General features: G+C 47.4%; 2 protein-coding genes across 2 annotated transcripts; both read right to left on the reverse strand.

Annotated features, from left to right (window-relative positions):
- Positions 1-3,356: 3,356 nt before the first annotated feature.
- LOC6601737 (tumor necrosis factor receptor superfamily member wengen) lies at positions 3,357-15,474 on the reverse strand. Its single transcript, XM_002026759.2, has 5 exons — positions 15,007-15,474; positions 8,936-9,518; positions 8,629-8,863; positions 4,850-5,029; positions 3,357-4,341 (listed from the first exon to the last, which is right to left on the reverse strand). The coding sequence occupies exons 2-5, from the start codon at positions 9,515-9,517 to the stop codon at positions 4,223-4,225; spliced, it is 1,116 nt and encodes a 371-aa protein (XP_002026795.2). The 5' UTR covers position 9,518; positions 15,007-15,474; the 3' UTR covers positions 3,357-4,222.
- A 1,479-nt stretch (positions 15,475-16,953) lies between these two features.
- LOC6601736 (protein valois) lies at positions 16,954-18,774 on the reverse strand. Its single transcript, XM_002026758.2, has one exon. The coding sequence runs from the start codon at positions 18,748-18,750 to the stop codon at positions 17,611-17,613; it is 1,140 nt and encodes a 379-aa protein (XP_002026794.2). The 5' UTR covers positions 18,751-18,774; the 3' UTR covers positions 16,954-17,610.
- Between the last annotated feature and the right edge of the window lie 111 nt (positions 18,775-18,885).

Raw genomic sequence — 18,885 nt, forward strand, 5'->3', positions numbered from 1 at the left:
CCACACAAAGTGCGAAAATCTGTTGCATCCCCAATATTGCAGATTCGAGAAAACTAAAAACGCAGAATCATAGATAACGACCATATCTATCAGATTGCTGAATCTGGATCAGATCAGATAATTTGTATAGCCAAAAGGAACAAATCAATTTGCACTGGCTACGCAGCGTCCGACGTCATGCTCAGACTGATTTTCTGTCTCTCTCGCACGCACTCTTTGTCGTGTCGCTTAATATTAGCGGCGTCTGCCGGAGGAGAGCCATACTGACTTAGTATCGGGTATAACTGTAGAGTTGCGGTGTCCGCAGCAACTCACAACGTTCCCCCTCGTTTAATATTTAAAATTACCCAATCCCATTGAAACAGTTATTTGTCCCTACGGAAAACGGACGCGTAGTATAGCCTGGTACCTGTTCGTCCATTTTGAAGTCTGGTTTCATTTTCAGTTTTCCTTCGGAAGTTATATGTATGTACATATATTTCTGCCGAACAGCGGCCGATCTCTACGTGGCAAGGATCACCTTGTACGTGTCGTCGAAGTCGGCAAGATCTCCCCCATCGTTTGCTCTCACTGACTTCAGGTAGATTAAAGATACTGCCCGAAATACTGCGCCCCATACTTTTTGCGTTGCAAATCTTTGCGTGTCTTTTCTTGACCTGAAAAGTCATGGTGTAGTATGCGAGATCGACAGACTGGTTCCTCCCGATCCTGAAATAGTAGATCCTTCCTGAGATATAGCACCTTAAAGTTTTTGCTGTACAAAAACTAAAATGCTTGTTTTTCGTAATTCTATGTCTCGGCTGAACAGCTGTTGATCTGGGCATGGTATATCTTTTCGAGACCGGTAGAGCAGTCGATTGGCACCGTTGGGATGTCATTGGAAGGATAAGAAACAGAGGATAAGAAAGAGATGACTTTTTGGAAGCCGAGTACCTGCGATATCTGATGCACAAAACGTTAACCATGTGCAGAGCTGCTAGCTGGACAAACAATTTTTGGCCCAACGCACATCATTTTTTCAGATCAATTATTGCGGCAGAATGGAAAGAAAGCGTATCCATTCAAATAGGTTTATTACATACCATACTCAATCTGAAATAAGGTGACTACTCCTTCATAGTCAGAATTGCTTTAAAGTGTGACATATTCTTTTCAAGAATTATTTTTCGGACAGGAGTCCTTCTCGTGGGAAGTCCCAAGTTCCCAAGTTCTCCACTTTATCGTAGCTTTTCCAATTAACCATGGCGGTAGTAGCCGAATGAGGGGTGCAGCCGGGAAACTCATATCCATTCGCTTTTCCGGAATACGCAATCGAAGGTTTTCCCCATAAATTGCTTCCATTACCGCCCCACTAACGCTCCGTAATGGTGCTGGGCGATCGTTTTGCAATTTTTCGTTTCGCATTTCCGCTGTGCATTTGACGTGCTGTTGCTTCTGCTGCTTGTTGCTTGTTGCCTGTTGCCAGCTCGGCAACGTTTCTCGGCCAACGGCCAACGGAAGCGGGCCAAAAAGCGGACAATCACAAAGTCCAAATTCGCATCCAAAGCGTATCAAATGCCAGGTTGGCCAGATTTGGACAGGTTGCCCAATGGCTAAGTGCCAGAAATCCAAAAACGAGCGACGTGTGCATTCCAATGTCCAGCACTTTGCCTACGCCGAATACGCCGCCAACGATGGGGCGCTGTTCCTCCTCCTCCCTTGATCCCTGAGTACGGCCCACATAGCACGGCCTTGCGAGTACCCCTTCCAGTACTATCCATTCAACTTTCGGTATAATCGGTATTCGGCATTCACCATTCAGCATTTTCCATTCTCCATTCAATTGCTGTGGCGCTATTTTTGATTCATTGAGCAATTGGAATCACGTCCTCACAAAAAAAAGAGAAGAGCCGCATTCAGGCGGCGAAAATATATACTCGTTTTCGACACCGATCCCCACACCTAATGGATATGGGATATGGAATTATGGATTAATAGATTTATGGACAGCTGCCTGTGGTGGTGGTGCCCCCACTACCGCAGATACCTCTTAGCGCTAATGCTCACTTCCTTCCGCTTTCGTTCTTTACGACTTATCAGTTTCAAGTGCGTCTTCATCTGCATCTGCCTTTGCCTCTGCCTCTGCATCGAGCAGCTGTGACAATGCAGTCACCGCAGCACGCTGCATGTTAAAAATACATACCCCAAATGAGTGTGGCATGTGCCACAGCACTCACCCAGCGGAGAGCTGCTGAAATCCGACCTGACGGCGCCTCTGAGAGTGGAAGATACAGATTACAGATTACATTCCAGAGCATGGCGGATTATTTGGAATGGAATGGGTTTCGGGTAGCACCCACTCCTACACCCTATCCCTATCCTTCAGATATACAGCAAGGAATGGGATGGGGTATTCCCCACCACTCTGCATTCTCTCCATTTGCCCTGCCGCTCTCTCTCTCTCTCTCTCTCTGCTAATTTATGCCACGTCGCGGCTAATTAATTTCTGCTGGCAGGCCATCACGGCCGGGACGCTACGGGGGACGGGGACAGGGACGTTGGACGGCAAAAACTATCTGAAATCAGAAACTCTCGCGGTCCGTGCATGGAATGGCCAATGGCCAATGGCCAATGGGCAATGTTGATGTTGTGGATCTGGCTTTTCATTGGAAGTGTTTTGCGCGTTTTTCAGTCGTTACGTACTTGTACTCGTCCTCGTATCTGTACTTATACAAATTTCATTTGCCATAGCCATAGGCATAGCTACAGCAAGCACAATACAAGTACTCGTACGAGACACAAGTAGCGACAACAATCATTTAAGATTGTGTAACTGCAAAACAACAAGCAGCATTACATAAATAAATGCAAAGGCATTCTGTACGGACTGTCGGACCCCGTCGCTGGCTCCCGCCCCCCACCGACTGGACATTTTCAATGTTAACTCGGAGACAAATTCTATCGAAACATGCAAATTCGAAATGCAAAGTGCACCCAACGCTGGATAGAAGGAGGAGCAGGGAGTAGGAAGCAGGGAGCAGGGGGAGGAGCAGCAGCAGCGACGGGCTATTTCCATTTTCATTTCCATTGAAAGACGTTTCCTGGCCTCCCCGCCCCGTTATTGCCATTAGGCCTCTCCTCATCTCTGGCCTGGCCTTGCCTGGCATTTATTCCCCAATCGCCCCGCCGAGCAACGGAGCATTGGTCTCGCGTACCTATGACATTTGCGTTAGAAGACGGGGTGGATGCTATAGGCTGTAGACACTGTGGTGCCCATATCGGATGCGATGCCCCATCGCATGATGCACTCTTCTGTATTTCCCCTAGAAGATCTCTTATACGAACTACATATGACATACTACAAAGACATCGGTCGATTGATTCATAGAACTTTTTATTGTTGTTGTTGTTGTACATTGATAGCACTTACAATAGATCATAATACACTTCTCGATTCTTCGATTACCATTAGTTATCATTATTATCTATGATCGTTATCGTTATCATTATCATTAGGCGTTACATTTAGCTCGATAACCGATTCTCCGCTTCTCCGATCTGCTTGTTCGAATTAAATATTAGATATTCTTTAGCGCAGCTCTCGTTAGATATTAGACTTGGGGTTGGTTATATTTTGATATGCGTATGTACTATAATCGTATATGGGTTAATCTGGGATCTGATCTGCACGACTTTACATATATAGTATCTATTTATATATATTTACTGGATATGCTCCCGATATTTGCTTGGTTCCGTTCCTTTCCCCATTCGTTATTATCGCTCCCCTCCGTTGCACGTCGAGTTCGATTGCCTTTATATGTACATTAAGTAGAATTTGTTAATCATATATGTACCTATATTTGATGCCACATGCCACATTCCACTCCTCTATATACAAAACATTTCGCCAAGTTTCGCCCAGATAGGGTCCCCCTGCTCTTGCTCCTGCTCCTCTTCGCATTACAAACAAGTCAACATAACATTTGAATTAAATATTAGGACAAAAAAAAGGGTGTATCATTACAATAAGATTAATATTAATAATTATAATAGAAAAAATAATAATAGTTCGATTCCCATTTTATTAAGCGGCTGTCTGTACACTCATTTATTCTCTCTTGCTCCGATGCTTGTGTGTCCTGTGGTCTCTTTCCGGTTTTCGGATTCCTGTTTCCTGTTTCCGGTTAGGTGTCTGGTTCTCTGGTACTCTGGTACTCCCCAGATAGTACGTGCTCTCGGATCAACCCTTGGAGCTGGCACCTATTCCCATCATGCCCCCATTGTTCTCCTCGATGTAGACATTACCGGGCTGCAGGGTCTTCAGAATCCGTCGCTCCTGATGCTTACCCTGATGTTTCTCTGCAACAGGAAAAGGGGGAAAGGAGCGGCAATGAGTTGGGCAGGCCACAAGCGTGGCTGTCAAAATTGAATGACAGCTCCCCCTCCAGCAGCATTAAAATTCCGTCGGCATCTCAATCCCAATCCCAGTCGTAATCCCGATTCCGTTCCCATTTGCATTTCGGCTACCCCGTGGCACTGGACTCGATCGACAGTCGGACAGCACTACAGCACTGGACGGACGTTGATGGGGCCATTAAGCGGCTATTGTCGCCGCCCAGGAGTGATATCGATTTATATGCAAATTGCATACACCATATAAAGTACCCCCCTCCCCAAGAGACTTCCAAGAGCATGGTAGGGCATGGAATTTGTATGACTCCCACCCACTGGCTCGTCCGATCCGAATCCCTCCGGGTTGACTCCGGCCGTTACAAGGGGTCTATTGAATCGGAATCCTGACGACCGCCCGACCGACCGGCCACCCGCCAAGCCCCTTAAGTGCCTGCTGGCCTCGAAGGACACTTACCAGGCAGAAGCACATGTTGCGGCTGGAAGATCCCCGACTGCGCCGCCGAGGCCGCATGCGAGGCGGCGGCAGCGGGCAATCCACGCAAGGCGTCAGCGTTGCCAATGAAAAAGGTTCCTCCGTCCAGGCTCTGCACCTCCGCCAGCTTGGCCATCAACTTCGTCGACAGCTCCTCCACGTCTGCAAAAAGATAGAGAGAGAAGGAAATGAGCCAGGGATTACTATGCGGCGCTGTGGATTCTAGTCGACTCCAAGGGAAGGGCCTTGGGACCGATCAATGCTTCAATATTTATTAAATGGCGCAGGAAATCGCTCGGCATGTATTGTAAACAAGAGGCGCTCTCATGGTGGGTTGCGGTGGGTGGTGGCAGCAGATAATTTATCATTTATTTATAAACCGCTGGCATCGTCTGATGCGGGGGTAGACTCGGGCAGCCCAAAAATTAAGTTCCATTGCCCAACGGCGTCGCTTGCGATGCTCTCGATCTCGGCTGACTTTTCGTCCATCGCTTTTTTTATTATAAACAATCGCTGCCGAGCGGCAGCAACAATAAAATCTTGTAGAAAAACTCGCCTTGGACGGAGAACAGAGCCAAGAAAAGCAATGCCAGGAAAAACAACGGCACAACGGCACAACGGCAGCATCCACCGTTTTTCCGAATTTTTGCGCAGTTCGATTTCCCAATCTGTGGATGCCCCCATGGTGAATGCTCCGGAACCGAGAACCGAGAACCGAGTACCGAGTACCACACATGGGAAGGAGGAAGACCGAGGGGCATATGTGTGGTGCGTGTGCCAGAGTTTTGTTTAGAAAACTTTCCGTTTTCCATGGAAAACCATTTCTCCGTTGGCTCTGGAGATTCTCTCATGGCAGCTGATTAATAAATAAAGGCCAGGAAACAAAGAATAGAAGACTTTGATTCCTGGCAGTGGCAGTAGCAGCACGAAATAAATAGAAGAACGGGTTACTACTCCCAAAGTGGACTTCCACTTCGCCTCCCCTTCCACCGTGCAATTACAATCAAAGTTGAAAAGAAATTTCGATTGATCGAAATCTTAGGAAGCAGATAATCAACGAGTAGGCGCAACTCACAGCATGCCCCTACCACGTATCTTCGAATTGCACAAACGACCCATTTCCCATTCTCAACTTCGACTCGATCTTCATCTCCATACCCATCCACATCCCGTCCCTATCCACCTCCCCCGAATGGATATGTCGGGATCTATTTTTGGATGCGAGCTGTAAAACGCCAAGAACATCGAGGAAACGGAGCGAGGAAACACAGACATTGCAACATTTGAGCAACATTTTCATCTCCAGCGGATCTTGGCAGTTGCCTCGTGCTGCAAAATTTATCGCCTGCTCCTGGTCGCCCCATACTCGATGGGTCTCCTCTTATGTTGAAGAAAGCCATAAGCGCGTGCCACACTTACATGTGGAAGAAGTCTCTCTTGTAGTCGGAGGAAGGTTGCGGTTGCACATGGGTTGGGCAATTGTCAACATTGCACTTGAATGCCGCCTGTTACAGTATCAATTTCTGCGTTGCCGTTGCTGAAGTGGCACCTTCGGGGCCGCAACAACTTCCTGTAGTGGCAGCAGCTGGTCGATGTTCAATCATTGGGAAAGAGTCATATGGGTTGGGGGGGGATGGATCTATACAACGACTTTATATTTATAGATCCCTCGAGGCGGAAGCAGGGCACATCAGCAAAAGGCCATGGACGTGGGCGTGGACACGGACGTGGACGTGGACGGAGTGGGAAACTCCAGCTTCAAGTGTACTCTCCTCGACTACACACATTTCCCCGTCGCACTATTTTCATCTGTCGATGATCACCAAATTCTCCTCGTATTCTCCCTGCTGTCTTTTCCTTCCCCTTCCGTCATTGGGCATTTCCTGCTTGCTGCCTGCTGGAATGACATGGAAACATGTTTTTCCGGCGTTGTGACATGATTTTCAAATTTCCTCACATAAACATCCGCTGCTTGTCCTTGAGCGGAGAAGGGAGACGGGACCGATAGTTTTACCTGAGAAAAAAGATTTGCTTCCGGCGAGGAAAAGAACCGTGGCAAGTGATTCCGATTCTGCCCCCTCGTTGCCGCTGCCACTGCTGCAGCTCCATAAATTTTCCCCGCTGGACACACAGCAGTTTTCACTTTTCGTTCGCGGTGTTCGGGGGTTTGTTGTGTGCGTGGGACATGGGCCATAGGACGTCGACACGCTCTGAATTATGATTACACGGAGAACAACAAGAGTTCTCCGTATCAAAACACGCCATAAATTTCCCGCAAAAAACGGCCGCTGTAGAAAACGGTGGAAAGTTCATCTTGCCACTCAACAATGCTGTTTTTTTGTGTTTTTTTTTTTGTTTCTTTTTAGCTGGATTCTGCTGTTGTTGCGCCTAATACTGTTCATGTTGCTGTTGCGAGTATGTGTGGCTGCAACATGTGGTCCCCGTCTGGAGAGCAGCCTACATCCTACACAGCACATGGCAGAACGAAGTCCTGGAGCTAGGGGGAGGTCTTTCCATTAGCATTGATTGGACAGCACTCCATCGCAGAGTCTGATGTCTTCAGAGAGATCTTCGCACTCTCACTCCATCCCTCGAGTGGCTGAAGAAATACCCATTTTCAAGGGCACCACCACCTCAGTTCCACCTCTTTCTCATGTCCCCATTTCCTCTACTCTGTGCTCTTATTCTCCCGGGGGCCAAACGGAGGGCAGCTTTGCCTCTGTCTTGTGTCTTGTGGCCATCTTCGTGTCTGCCTACTGCCTCTGGGGCAATTAGTCGCCATTTCGATTGTCGTTGCGGTCAAGTGGTGGAATGGCTGCCAGAGCGACAGCCAGAAGATCCAAATACGAGTAAATATGGAGCCACAGTGCCTGCTAATTGTGTGTGCCTGCCCTCGCCCTCGCACTCGCAATCACAATCGCACTCGCACTCGCTTCTTTTAAATTTTTTGCATGCTCATCGCGTCGTCGTTGTCGTTGCTGACGCCGACTCCGACGCACATGCGCCAAATATTTGGACGATTCGTTCTACTTTGGCAGCAGGCGGCGGCACAGGCGCAGTCCCCCAGTTGGGAGTGGAGCCATTGGAGGCTTCGATTCACGCGCTCACCTCTGACTGGCGGCTCGCTGCTCGTTAATATGCTCTGAACACAGCTTTGATCCGATCCGAGCCTCTCTGATGCTCGTGCAATAATTCGCTGGAAGTCTGCCCGCAGACGGACACAGAGGCAAAGACGGAGACAGAGACGAAGACAGAGACGAAGACAGAGACGAAGACAGAGACGGAGAAAGAGACTTCTGCGATCCCGATGCAGAGATTTTAGATTCCCTGAGCGGACAGGGTGTCGCGGGGGCAGACATACATCAAAGTGTCGTGTTCTGGGGTCCGTCGACTTATAAATATGTATGCGGCTTACACTAGGGCTTCCCTTTGTTGTGGTTGAGGGTCAGGTGGGGCAGGTGGCGGCAGTTATTTTGCCGCAGTAACAACAATGCGATGCGGAGCGAACGCACTTGGGAATGCGAAGCATGCCGGGATTTGGGCATTGGAATGGACAGAATGGACAGAATGGGAATGAGAATTGGGATTTAAAGACCCTTAGTGGAGAGGGGCAATGCAACACGTTTTGCATCAACAATCAATATGCCCCCGAGAGAAAGAAAAAGGGAGAGAGCGTGAGAAAGTCCAAAGAAAATTGAAGTAGCACACAAAAATTTGATGCAGAACTCCAGGGAGACAAAAAAATAGATAGAAAAACGCACCTTGATCCAAGCGCCGCTCCATGCGTCGCCACTGGCGCATGTGGTGGATGAGGATGCAGGCGGCCACCGAGAAGAAGATGAGGCAGGTGAGGACGGCCACATAGAGGACGCCCGTCTGCCAGTCGAGAACCCAGGCAGCGGCCGCCTCCTCGTGCAGCTGCTGCAGTTGCTCGTGGGTCAAATGCTGCAGCGGGGCATCCTGTTCGAAGTGCTCATACTCTGAAGACTTTCGGCGCTGCGAAAGAAAGAAAGACACATGTATCAAGGTTAGGGAATTAGTGCTTTAGGGAATAGTCTTTGGACTTACCTCCTTCCAATTGGGCTCCGTCTTGGCGAGGACGACCCAATCGATTTTCAAGTCGTAGATGGAGCCGCAGATGGTGTTCGTGTGCAGTTGGCAGGGCCGGAGCGGGATCATCTCGCCCAGGCAGACGGTGCAGGCGGTGCACTTGTCCCGCAACGGGTCCCACCAGTGCTGTGGGGCGCAGGGGGAGCTGGAGGCGATTTCTGATGCTGATCCAGATCCTGAAGCGGACGCAGATGTAGTAGCTGCAGATGATGATGATGTAGAAGATGCAGATGAAGCCGCAACAGTCCTCAGGGAGCAGGTGGTGGAGAGAAGAAGTAGCGCTAAACAGATGATGGCAGGCGCTCTCCTCGTGATGCTGCACCTGGCAGGGGCAGGTGCTACAGTGGCATCTGATGTTGCATCTGTGGCGTTGCTGATGTCGTGTCGCCTACGTCGGCGCTTGTGAAATGTTGTATTGGTGGTGCTTCGGCTATGGATAAAGTGGTTGTTGTGGCTGCTAATACTTCTACTCGTGGTTACTCGTTTCGTTGCTGCTGCTGCCGCTACTCCAGAGCTATGGGGCAGTCTTGGCGGCATCATTCTGCAAAAAGGAAAGAGGGGCAGGCAAATATAAGTTCCATTGCTGCTTTTCATGAGAAAATATTCGAATTTCCCAGGCTACCATCCCCTATACGCATCCTATCCTCGTGGGGCACTTGGATCCACAGCTGGAGATCTCCAGCAGAACCCTCTCCGATCCCTCCCTCCCTTGAGTGTGGGGTGGAGTGCTGTCTGTTGCTGTTTCTGTGTTTCTGTGTTCTACGATCATCAGCGCCTATAAAAATAATTCGCGCAACGGCAAACTAATAAACGGCCAACGGTCGTCGTCATGATAATGATAATGCTGCTGATAATGCGACGACGCCATCTCTGCTATCATCATTATCATCATCATCATCAGCGGCAGCAGCAGAAGCAGCAGCAACAGCAGAGGCAGCAGTAGCGACTGATCATCATGATGATTGCGATCATAAATGCGCGTACAGTTTGCAATCAACTTTAATGGGGGGTGCCCCTGCCTCTGCCTCTGATTCTGCCTTCGACATTCGCGTCCCGCCCTGGCGACGGCTTCCCCCCATTGGGGGGTTCATTGCTCAAGAGAGTCTCGGATTTTTTTCGTGTTTTTTTTTAAGTTTCTTTCTCTGTTTATGTTCTAGTGTTTATGTTCTTTTCTCTGTTCTCTTCTTTTCTTAATCTGCTCTTTTCTCCTCCCTCAAGATTCCCGTCTCCTCCTCCACCGAACGATTCGATTCGATTCCTTCCTTGACAATCAACGATTCAAACTATTTTATAGAAGTCAAAGGAAGAGGCACTACAATTATTATTTATGCAGCGAATACGACGCGACGCGACGCGACGGGACGGGACGGACAAGCCACAGCAGGAAGGAAGGAATAGGAAGGGAAGGAGGGGAAAGAGAAGAAGGAAAAAGAGTAGGAGGTTTTGGTATAGACACATAGTAGGTCCATCCACTCCTGACTTCCGCTCGACGGGGGGTTCCTAGACTGCGACGATCAGAGGTCTCGTCGCGTCTCGTTCGAGTATTCCAAAATATCCATTAAGAGAGAGGGCTCCTCTCCTGGGACTTCATTAGAAGATTTCCTACCCGCTTTCCCCTTTCCCTTTACCATTCCCCTGACTGATTCCCGCTGCCAGCAATCACTTCCATTCATAACTCATTCACGAACTCTTTCGGGGGGAGTCACTTGTCCGCTCTGTTCCCTGGGAAGCGGTCGGGGTAAGGGGAAAGGGGGAAGCGGGAAGCTACCCTCAGCCATAGAGCAGCTTAAAGCAATGACAGCCCGCGCAAACGCGTAACCCGAGTGAACGAGAGAACGAGGGAACGAGGGAACGAGGAGGGAATCAGCAGCAGAATAGGAATAGCAACAGGAAGAAGAAATATTTAATTAAAATCAACCATTATCGTAGTTGTATGACCACCACGTATGGTCCCCATAACCAGCGGGTGGGGCATGGACATGTGCATGGGCATGTCAGCAGCGGTGGCCGTGGCAAGTGCTGCACGAGTGCAGCGGGTTAGGTTCATGGCTGGAAAAGGGTTGATGTTGCAAGAGAAGGGAGGGAGGAGGGAGGAGGGAGGATAGAGGAAGAAGAGGAAGAGGAGGAGATAGATATGATGGATCAATCGATCGACCGAGTGAAATTGGCGGATCAATTGACAATCGAACATGCTCCGCGATATGGAAATCCAGTGGCACGGTGGCACGGAGCAAGGCTAATTAGCATGAAAACGACGTATTGTTTCCCCAATAAGTATATCCATTCCATGGGGATTAAACAACAAGTGCCGTGGAGGGATGGGGATCCGGTCAGCAATTGGCTTTCAAATGGATATCGAATCGGAAACCAGAAATCAGAAACCAGAAGCCACATAAGGCATTTCCTCCGTCCCATTTCCAAATATGTCGTATCGGGTCGTATCGGATTGTATCGTAAGCCTTTGTTTTCCCTCAATAAAAACCTCATTTGATTTCGATATGATTAGATTTTATTTCGTTGCTCCCTAGAAGCAGAGCTTTCTTTGCCAAGAGCCTCCGCCTTCTCTTCCTCCTCCTCGTCCTCATCCTTACTATTCTAAAACGTGACCAAGCGATGGTCTACTGGGGCAGAATGGAGGATGGATTTCATCCAAGAGCTCTCGCGGCATATCTCGTATCAATTCGAATGATTCTGCACGTTCCAAACCGTAGAATATTTTCATGTGTGGCTCGTGCAGTGAATTCGCAATGGGAAAGAAATATAGTGGTTTCTCGGCCAGAGAATCGCTTCTGAATATGGAATATATATTTCAAATTTCAAAAGTGGATCATGGCGACCGATCACAAAACGATCGCCAATTGGTGCCTACTCTCGGCCCAGCTTCAGTTTTTTCGATAGACGAGACAGACAGACAGCAGAGTGATGTAGTGGCAGTAGACGGCAGCTCTAGACGACGGCAGCCAGAAGAACGCAGAAAGAAGACCCAGACCAAAGAAAGAAAAAACAGTCGAAAGATCCAACTCGGGTGCGGCACACACACAATATTTCTAGACCATTTGGCATCTTTTCTGGCCAAAAGAGGAGCTCGGAATAGCAGCAGAATGGAGAATGGTGGATGGGGCCCAGAGACAGACACGGAGGCAGCAGTAGCATCGTAGCATCCTTCTTTCGAAAGAAAGAACCAACTTTTGTAGGATTATTATTATGTCAGCGATTGTGTGGCTGTGTGACTATGCCGCCCTGTATCCATAAGATACGTTTTGTTGCGACTGCTGGCTGTTGTTCTTTGCTCTCTGTTTCTGTTTCAGTTTCTGTAGCTCGTGCCACGGTTTTTTTTGCTGGTGCTATTGTCGCCGCTGTCTGACAAACACAACAACTGACAGTGACAGCAATTTAAATCATGTTGCGTTCCTCTTTTCCTCTTGTACTGATGCTGCCACTAATTGAGGCTGAGGCTCGCATCGGAGATCGAGAAAGTGGGAGCAGTAGCAGGAGGAGCAGGAGGAGGAGCATGCCCACTAAAATGGGTCACTTGAATGGGATCCCAGAAAAGGCAGCCAAAGACAGAGGGGCAGATCACATCTGGGGCAGCATTTGGGTGTCATTCGTGTCGTATTCCTCGTTGGCCGCATTTCCAATGCAATTACCAAAAAGTGTCCAAAAAAACAGGCAGAAATCAGAGGTACAGCGACAGCAGCGGTGGGCTGTTGGCACCCAGCACCCATCACCCAGCACCCATCACCCAGCGCCCAGAGAGCCCCTACTCGTACGAATAGGAAAATCCACCAAGGGTGAGGGTGATGATGAGGGTAAGGCTGTGGGTGAGAATAAGCCTGAAGGCGAGAGGAAATCGCGTGTATTTTTAACTTGCAATTTAAAATGAATTTCTCATTCGCCGTGCAAAAACAGAGAGTGTAGAAAAGTGTACAGAAAGATCAGGCATCAGCAGCAAATTGGGGATTCAAAATATATACATATATGTGTGTGTGGGGGGGTGGATATTGGGGCTACAAAGAATTATAGAACAAGAACGAGAGAGTGAATTTTCTCTGAGGTTAGTTGCAGAATTTCGAACAGGGAATCGGGAATCGGGAATCGGGAATCGAAAACTGGGTTTTGGGATCTTTCAGACACATTGCCCAATTTTCCATTTTACTGGAAATTGGAAAGTACGCAATGGAAATTTGTCTTCAGAAATTCCAAGTCTGAATTTTCTTAGATTTTCGTCAAAAATTTTGTTTTTCCATTTGAGGTTTGAGGCCTGAGGCTTAACAGCAGCCGCCGCCCGCCCACTCGACACAGCAGAGCATAGCAGAGAGAATCCCACTGAGAATCCAGGGGCAGCGGAAGAGGCAAAAGGCAATAGGCAAGAGGCAGCATCCATCGCACAAATGAAGGCAGAGATTAGGAGTGAAAGAGAGGCAGAGAGGTGGTAAAGAGGCACAGAAAACGAGAAGCTGAGAGACATTTATTAAACTGTCAGAATGAATGCTCACGAATTTTATGATTCTGGATTCTGTTTGTTTTTTTCTGTCTCTCGTTTTCTGTCTCTGTTTGTTGTGTAAATTCAGAAAAACGCGACAAAACCATTAAGCTCTTTTTATGGGGCACATGGGGGGGGTAGAGCCGGGATTCAATGAAGAAAAGAGTAAGAAGCAGAATTAGAAGATCCAAAACCGCAACCTGATCAAGCGGCGGCATTTAGGAGCAACAATTGCTTAAATACAGACACACTTTCCACAGAACAGCAGTTCCTGTTCTGAAAGCATTTCTCTGTGTACAGAAAGTGTGACGCGATTGAAACTCCCCACCGCAGTGCCCCAAGCAGCGCATCATTCGCATCGTTCACTCGAATTGCAAATCATCTTTGAAAAATCAGCGTTAAAAAAAACCCCTGAAAAAATACAATTATATGCCAAAATGTGCGAGAATCGGCCGACCCCCCGATCCAGCCGCTATCGAGTGTGGACGAGGGGGGGACTGTGGTTTGGATGTGGTTGTGGGGAGAACTTTAAAATGGAATTCGAATCGATTTCACGGGTACAGTTGAGGCTTACAGATCAGGGGGCATCTGCACAGGACTTATTTTTACATTGGACAGAACTATTTATTTACAGGCAGCCCCAAGGTGGAGCAGCATCAGCATTGCAAGAACATGTGCAGGCTCTCACTTTTACCGTTTTTCCTTCCATTTCCCTCCGCTGACTTCTGCGCTGTGACCCGGAGGATCAGAGGAGGGGTCTGCTGTGTTTTCTATGGCAGCATAAATATATCTACATAAACACTCGAACATTCATACATTCATATATGTATATGTACATTCATATATCCAGTTTGTTATTAGTTTGGTGCGTCGTCTGTTGTGCCAGCAGCCCCCTCAATAATGGTACAGCCAAGCGTCAGCCAGTCAGTCATTCAGTCAGTCGGAATCAGAGCCAGAACCTGCCTGGCTGCCTCGCTCTGGCTGGCTGGCTGGTTGGGATCATCAGTTCATCAGTTCGTCGCTTGTCAGACGACTATAGGGGGTATATGGCGGCAGGGTCTGATTCTGATTCTGAATCCGATTTCGTCTCTTTTTTTGTCGTTTTGTGTCTTTTTGTTTTTGCTGCACGGCACAGAGGGCTGCCTCTGTTTCTACACTCGATTTATATTTTTTATCATTTGATTTAATTCAATTCCATTCCATTTCGGTGTGTCCGCGTCCGCGTCTGCGTCTGCTTTTGCGTCCGCGTTGCCCCCATCACCCTCCCTCCATCACAGTGGGGCGAAGATCATCATCATCACCATCATCATCATCATCAACGGCGGCAGCTTCCGAAACCGAACCGAATCCGAACCGGGCACAAAACCATAAACCATAACACACAAAACATAATGTTCTGTTCTGTTCTGTGGAACATATATGTACTCGTGGATTTACATCCATATGAACATATGCATATGTATCTCCTCTCTGGTAGATACATGTGTGTGTGGATAGTGTGTATGGATGTAGGGGCATTGGGTCTGCTGTCGAATAAATCACTCACTTTTTTGTCGCTTTTTTCGCTCGTTTGTTTGTTTGTTTGTTTGTTTTTTTCTTCTGCGATGTGCTTTCAATCTGCAGCGTGCCTCATATTTTCATACTATTTTCCTCGGGGATCGGATCCGATTGGGATGTGAGTGCTGCTGTTGGTGCTCCACCGATCTGCAGACATGGCTGGTGGCTATGGTCACACTTGCGTATATCGATCCATCAATGCAATCGTCAGGCGATCAATCAATTAGTTGCACAATTTCCGCTACACTTCGCTTCGCACTTATGGGGCAACACGAAAAAAAATATACGTATATATCTGACGATCGCAGCTTCAACGCACAATTCACGTTTCTGGGGTCCCTTCAAAGGGCGTCGCGTTAGAATGGTTTCGAAAAATATTATGAGCTGAATAGTCAACGATCCGCACGGTTCGTGGCTCGTCTGCGCCGGTGCAATCGAGAAGAATGAATGACTGAATGATGAATGCACCCACCCATCTACGCGAAACATTCGAAATGCGGCGCGTAGGTACACCACCAGATATAGAGCTGAGTTGTAAGCCTGATCGATGATTCTATCGATATATCGGTCGCGGCGGTGGCAGCCCGCGCGCAAGTTATACTCATATTAGGTGCAGCATTCCTAAAGCACTTTTGCCGTTCAGACGATAATAAGCAGCCAAGAGAAAATCACGACATCGGCTGTTTAACTTGTAAAATGAGGGTTAGTACGCTGGGAATAAATTCTTATTGATTATTCATTCCACTCTACAAGTATTGTGACTGAATACATTGTTTATTGCCTATTTCAATTTAATATATGATCTTTGCCCATGGTTACACTGAAAAGTTGTTGAACAACTAATCAAATTGGTTGCTTTTTTCAGTAATAGAGACTTGTCCTTGTTCTGCATTTTTTAAACTCCTTAAACGGATAATACTTACATATTCCTTCGATTTCTGCCCCAAAAAAATCGTTTGTTCTCTTTTGAAGGTGACTCTGCAATAGCTCTTCGTCCTTGGGTGGTCCAAAAGATGTGCTTCTGGATGGCTAAATATCGTTGCTGTTAGAACTAAGGATAAATTATGATTTTTTGCGAAAATCGTGGCCGCCTTATTGCAGAGATATAGCGTACAGAAGAAACCAGTTTTTCAATGATATGCCAATCTTCGGTAGCTATATCTCAGATAATTAGGGTCAGATCGGTGAGATATAGCCTACCGAAGATTGGCATATCATTGAAATACTGGTTTCTTCTGCACACTATATCTCTGCAATAGGGTGGCCGATCTGGGAGAGCCATGTCTTTCCGTGATTGGGAGAGTCTTGCCAATCGACTGCCATCAGAAAAAAGGACATCCATTTTTCAAAATTTTCGCACAAAATCATGATGGTTACATCATTAAATTTGCCAAAAATCGGCCTCATTGTTAAAGTCAGGATTTCCATTTGATAAAAATACTGGATCTTTTTCTGATCACTGTGAGCCATGGCCCCGATCGGGCCACAAATTAAGCATCAAGGACATTTTCCTCGCTCAAAAAGTTTAGTTTTCTCCGCTATTTGTGACTGGATCTACGCGTGCCACGCTTTTTGTAATCGGGATAGTGTTCCGCATACAGGATACAGCAAGGGTGATTTTTTTTCCAATAGTTTTATTCATCAAAACTTAGTTTGGCATAAATGAATAAATAAGAAGAACGACTTTTGTATCTACTATCACATCCTATGGACCCCCCGAGAGGACGAGGAGCTAGGGTGGAATCGCCCGCGGAGCATGGCTCATGATGACGTGGCGGTAACCGAACGCCAGATCCGAAGACCCTGGGATCTAATCCAGGAAGTTCCTTTGCGATAGGTTTGGTGTATGAACTAGCACATCTATATACGGCAATAGTGCTATACAGTATCAGAATCAGAACTCATCAGAATGTTTTAAATATTTAATTTCCTTAATTAATTTCAGTCGCAAAAACTAGTTTTAATCGTTATTGTTATCGTTACGTTACATATTCTGAAATTTAATAAACATTTACTTGAAACATTTGCGATTTCTGTAGACATTATTCATTTTGTTATGACCAGCACCTGTTTTTTAAGGTGGCTGTAAGGATCCAATCACAGGTGCCCATATCAGATCAGTCGCCAACCAAGCCACAACCATCTTATAGAAGGAGGCGCATCCGTCGTTCATAAAAAGATTAAAGCATGGGTTAGTTTTATTGAACCTGATGTAAACAGCCAGTTTATCAGCCTTTTTTTTAGAGCATAGCCCTGTTTGACTCTTTATGATAAGGCACAATAGATACAACTAAATAGTTTTTGCACTGGAGCTCTGAGGGATCAGATCACAGGCATATTTTAGAGCATAGCTCTGTTCGTTGCTAAATGATAACTGAGTGATTCTTTCGCTGGAACTCTGAGGGAGCATTCCCTGCGATTGAACAAAATGATTAATATACATATGTATGTACTCTTATAAGAAACGATTAAAACATAAGTTCCGTTTTCATCGGAAATAATGAAGAAATAAAGCTGAGTGATTCCTCTCTGCTTTTACGGATCATTCTTAAAAATTGTCGTCAAAAATGTAGGGATAATGCAATATGCAGGTTTAGTCGCCGCAATCGACAGAAGAGTTGGCGAGTTCCAGTTGATGAATGGCCATTTTGCGGCCGTGTCCAACGGTGAGGAGTGTGCGTGAATCGGTCCATATGGCGTCCGTTTGGCGCTTGTGGATGTTTTCCTTGGTGTAGATAAATTCGGGTTTTCCGTCTCCGTTTACTCTGGCTATCTTCACGGAAGCGGGCATATTGCTCATGACCGCCAGATGAGCTCCATTGATCTCGAGCTGTGACACAACGCCGTTCTCAAAGCATTGAATCGTCTCCTGCAGCTTGCATGGCACACGAATGTCCGCGATATGGACATTTCCATCAAAGTCCCCCAGATAAACGTGATTTTCGCCCTGGAGCTCTGAGGGAGCGGCCCAGGCGGCGCAAGTGAAGCTCAGCGCACGAGCAGCGTCGTTGAAGAGGGTCGTCGAAGAGGGCGATCCTGCACGGGCATCCCATAGGCGGGAGCATCCACTGCGATCGCAAGTAACGAACTGGCTGGCAGTGATAGCGGGCGTGGCCAGGCCCGAAAATTTGTCTGAATGTGAGAAGCGAGCGTGATAGAAGCTTTTCAGACCGGCTTCGATAATAGACCACATTTTCAAGTCCCCACTGGCACACGCGGACACACACTTTTGTGGATCCGCTTTGAACACGCTCATGTGGCTAATCGGCGAATTGTGGGCTACGGCTTTGTCCAGTTCGAAAAGAAAGAAAGGGTCCTTCGAATTATAGACGGCCGAGCGTGTTGACCATGCCTGCAGTTCTGTGTCTCCCGGAGCCACCAGCAGCACATTGTTGTCCGCATAGCGTACAATGTTGACGACGTGATCCGATTGCAGCTTGAAGTCCGCATTTTCGACGGTCATGTGACCGACGTTACTCTCCGAGTAGCCAAAAAACATACCCCGCCAATCGCATCCATGGCGACGGTTGGTGGCGAGCACATACTCCTTCTCCTCACTAATGGCAATGCTGTCCCAACATTCGTGCAGTTGGCGCGAAATATTGGCCGGCTGTGCACGTACATCGGCAGCATTAAGATTTGGATACTCCAGGTTGCCGGCCAGGTTTTTGGCTGCCGGTGGCTGATGGTCACTAGGCGTACGGTATACTTTTGATAATTTTTGCGGAAACATATTTACAGCAAGTTAAAGCAATTTAATTAAACAACAAAACAAGCAGGAATGGAAAAATCGCGCCAATTTAGTGGATGTGCAAAAACAAGAGCGTTGTATGCCGGCGCTTATCGATTATATTACGGCTGATGGTCC

Source organism: Drosophila persimilis, unplaced genomic scaffold (genome assembly GCF_003286085.1).
Source record: "Drosophila persimilis strain 14011-0111.01,24,50 unplaced genomic scaffold, DperRS2 tig00000653-arrow-arrow-pilon, whole genome shotgun sequence".
NCBI classification, from domain to species: Eukaryota; Metazoa; Arthropoda; class Insecta; order Diptera; family Drosophilidae; genus Drosophila; species Drosophila persimilis.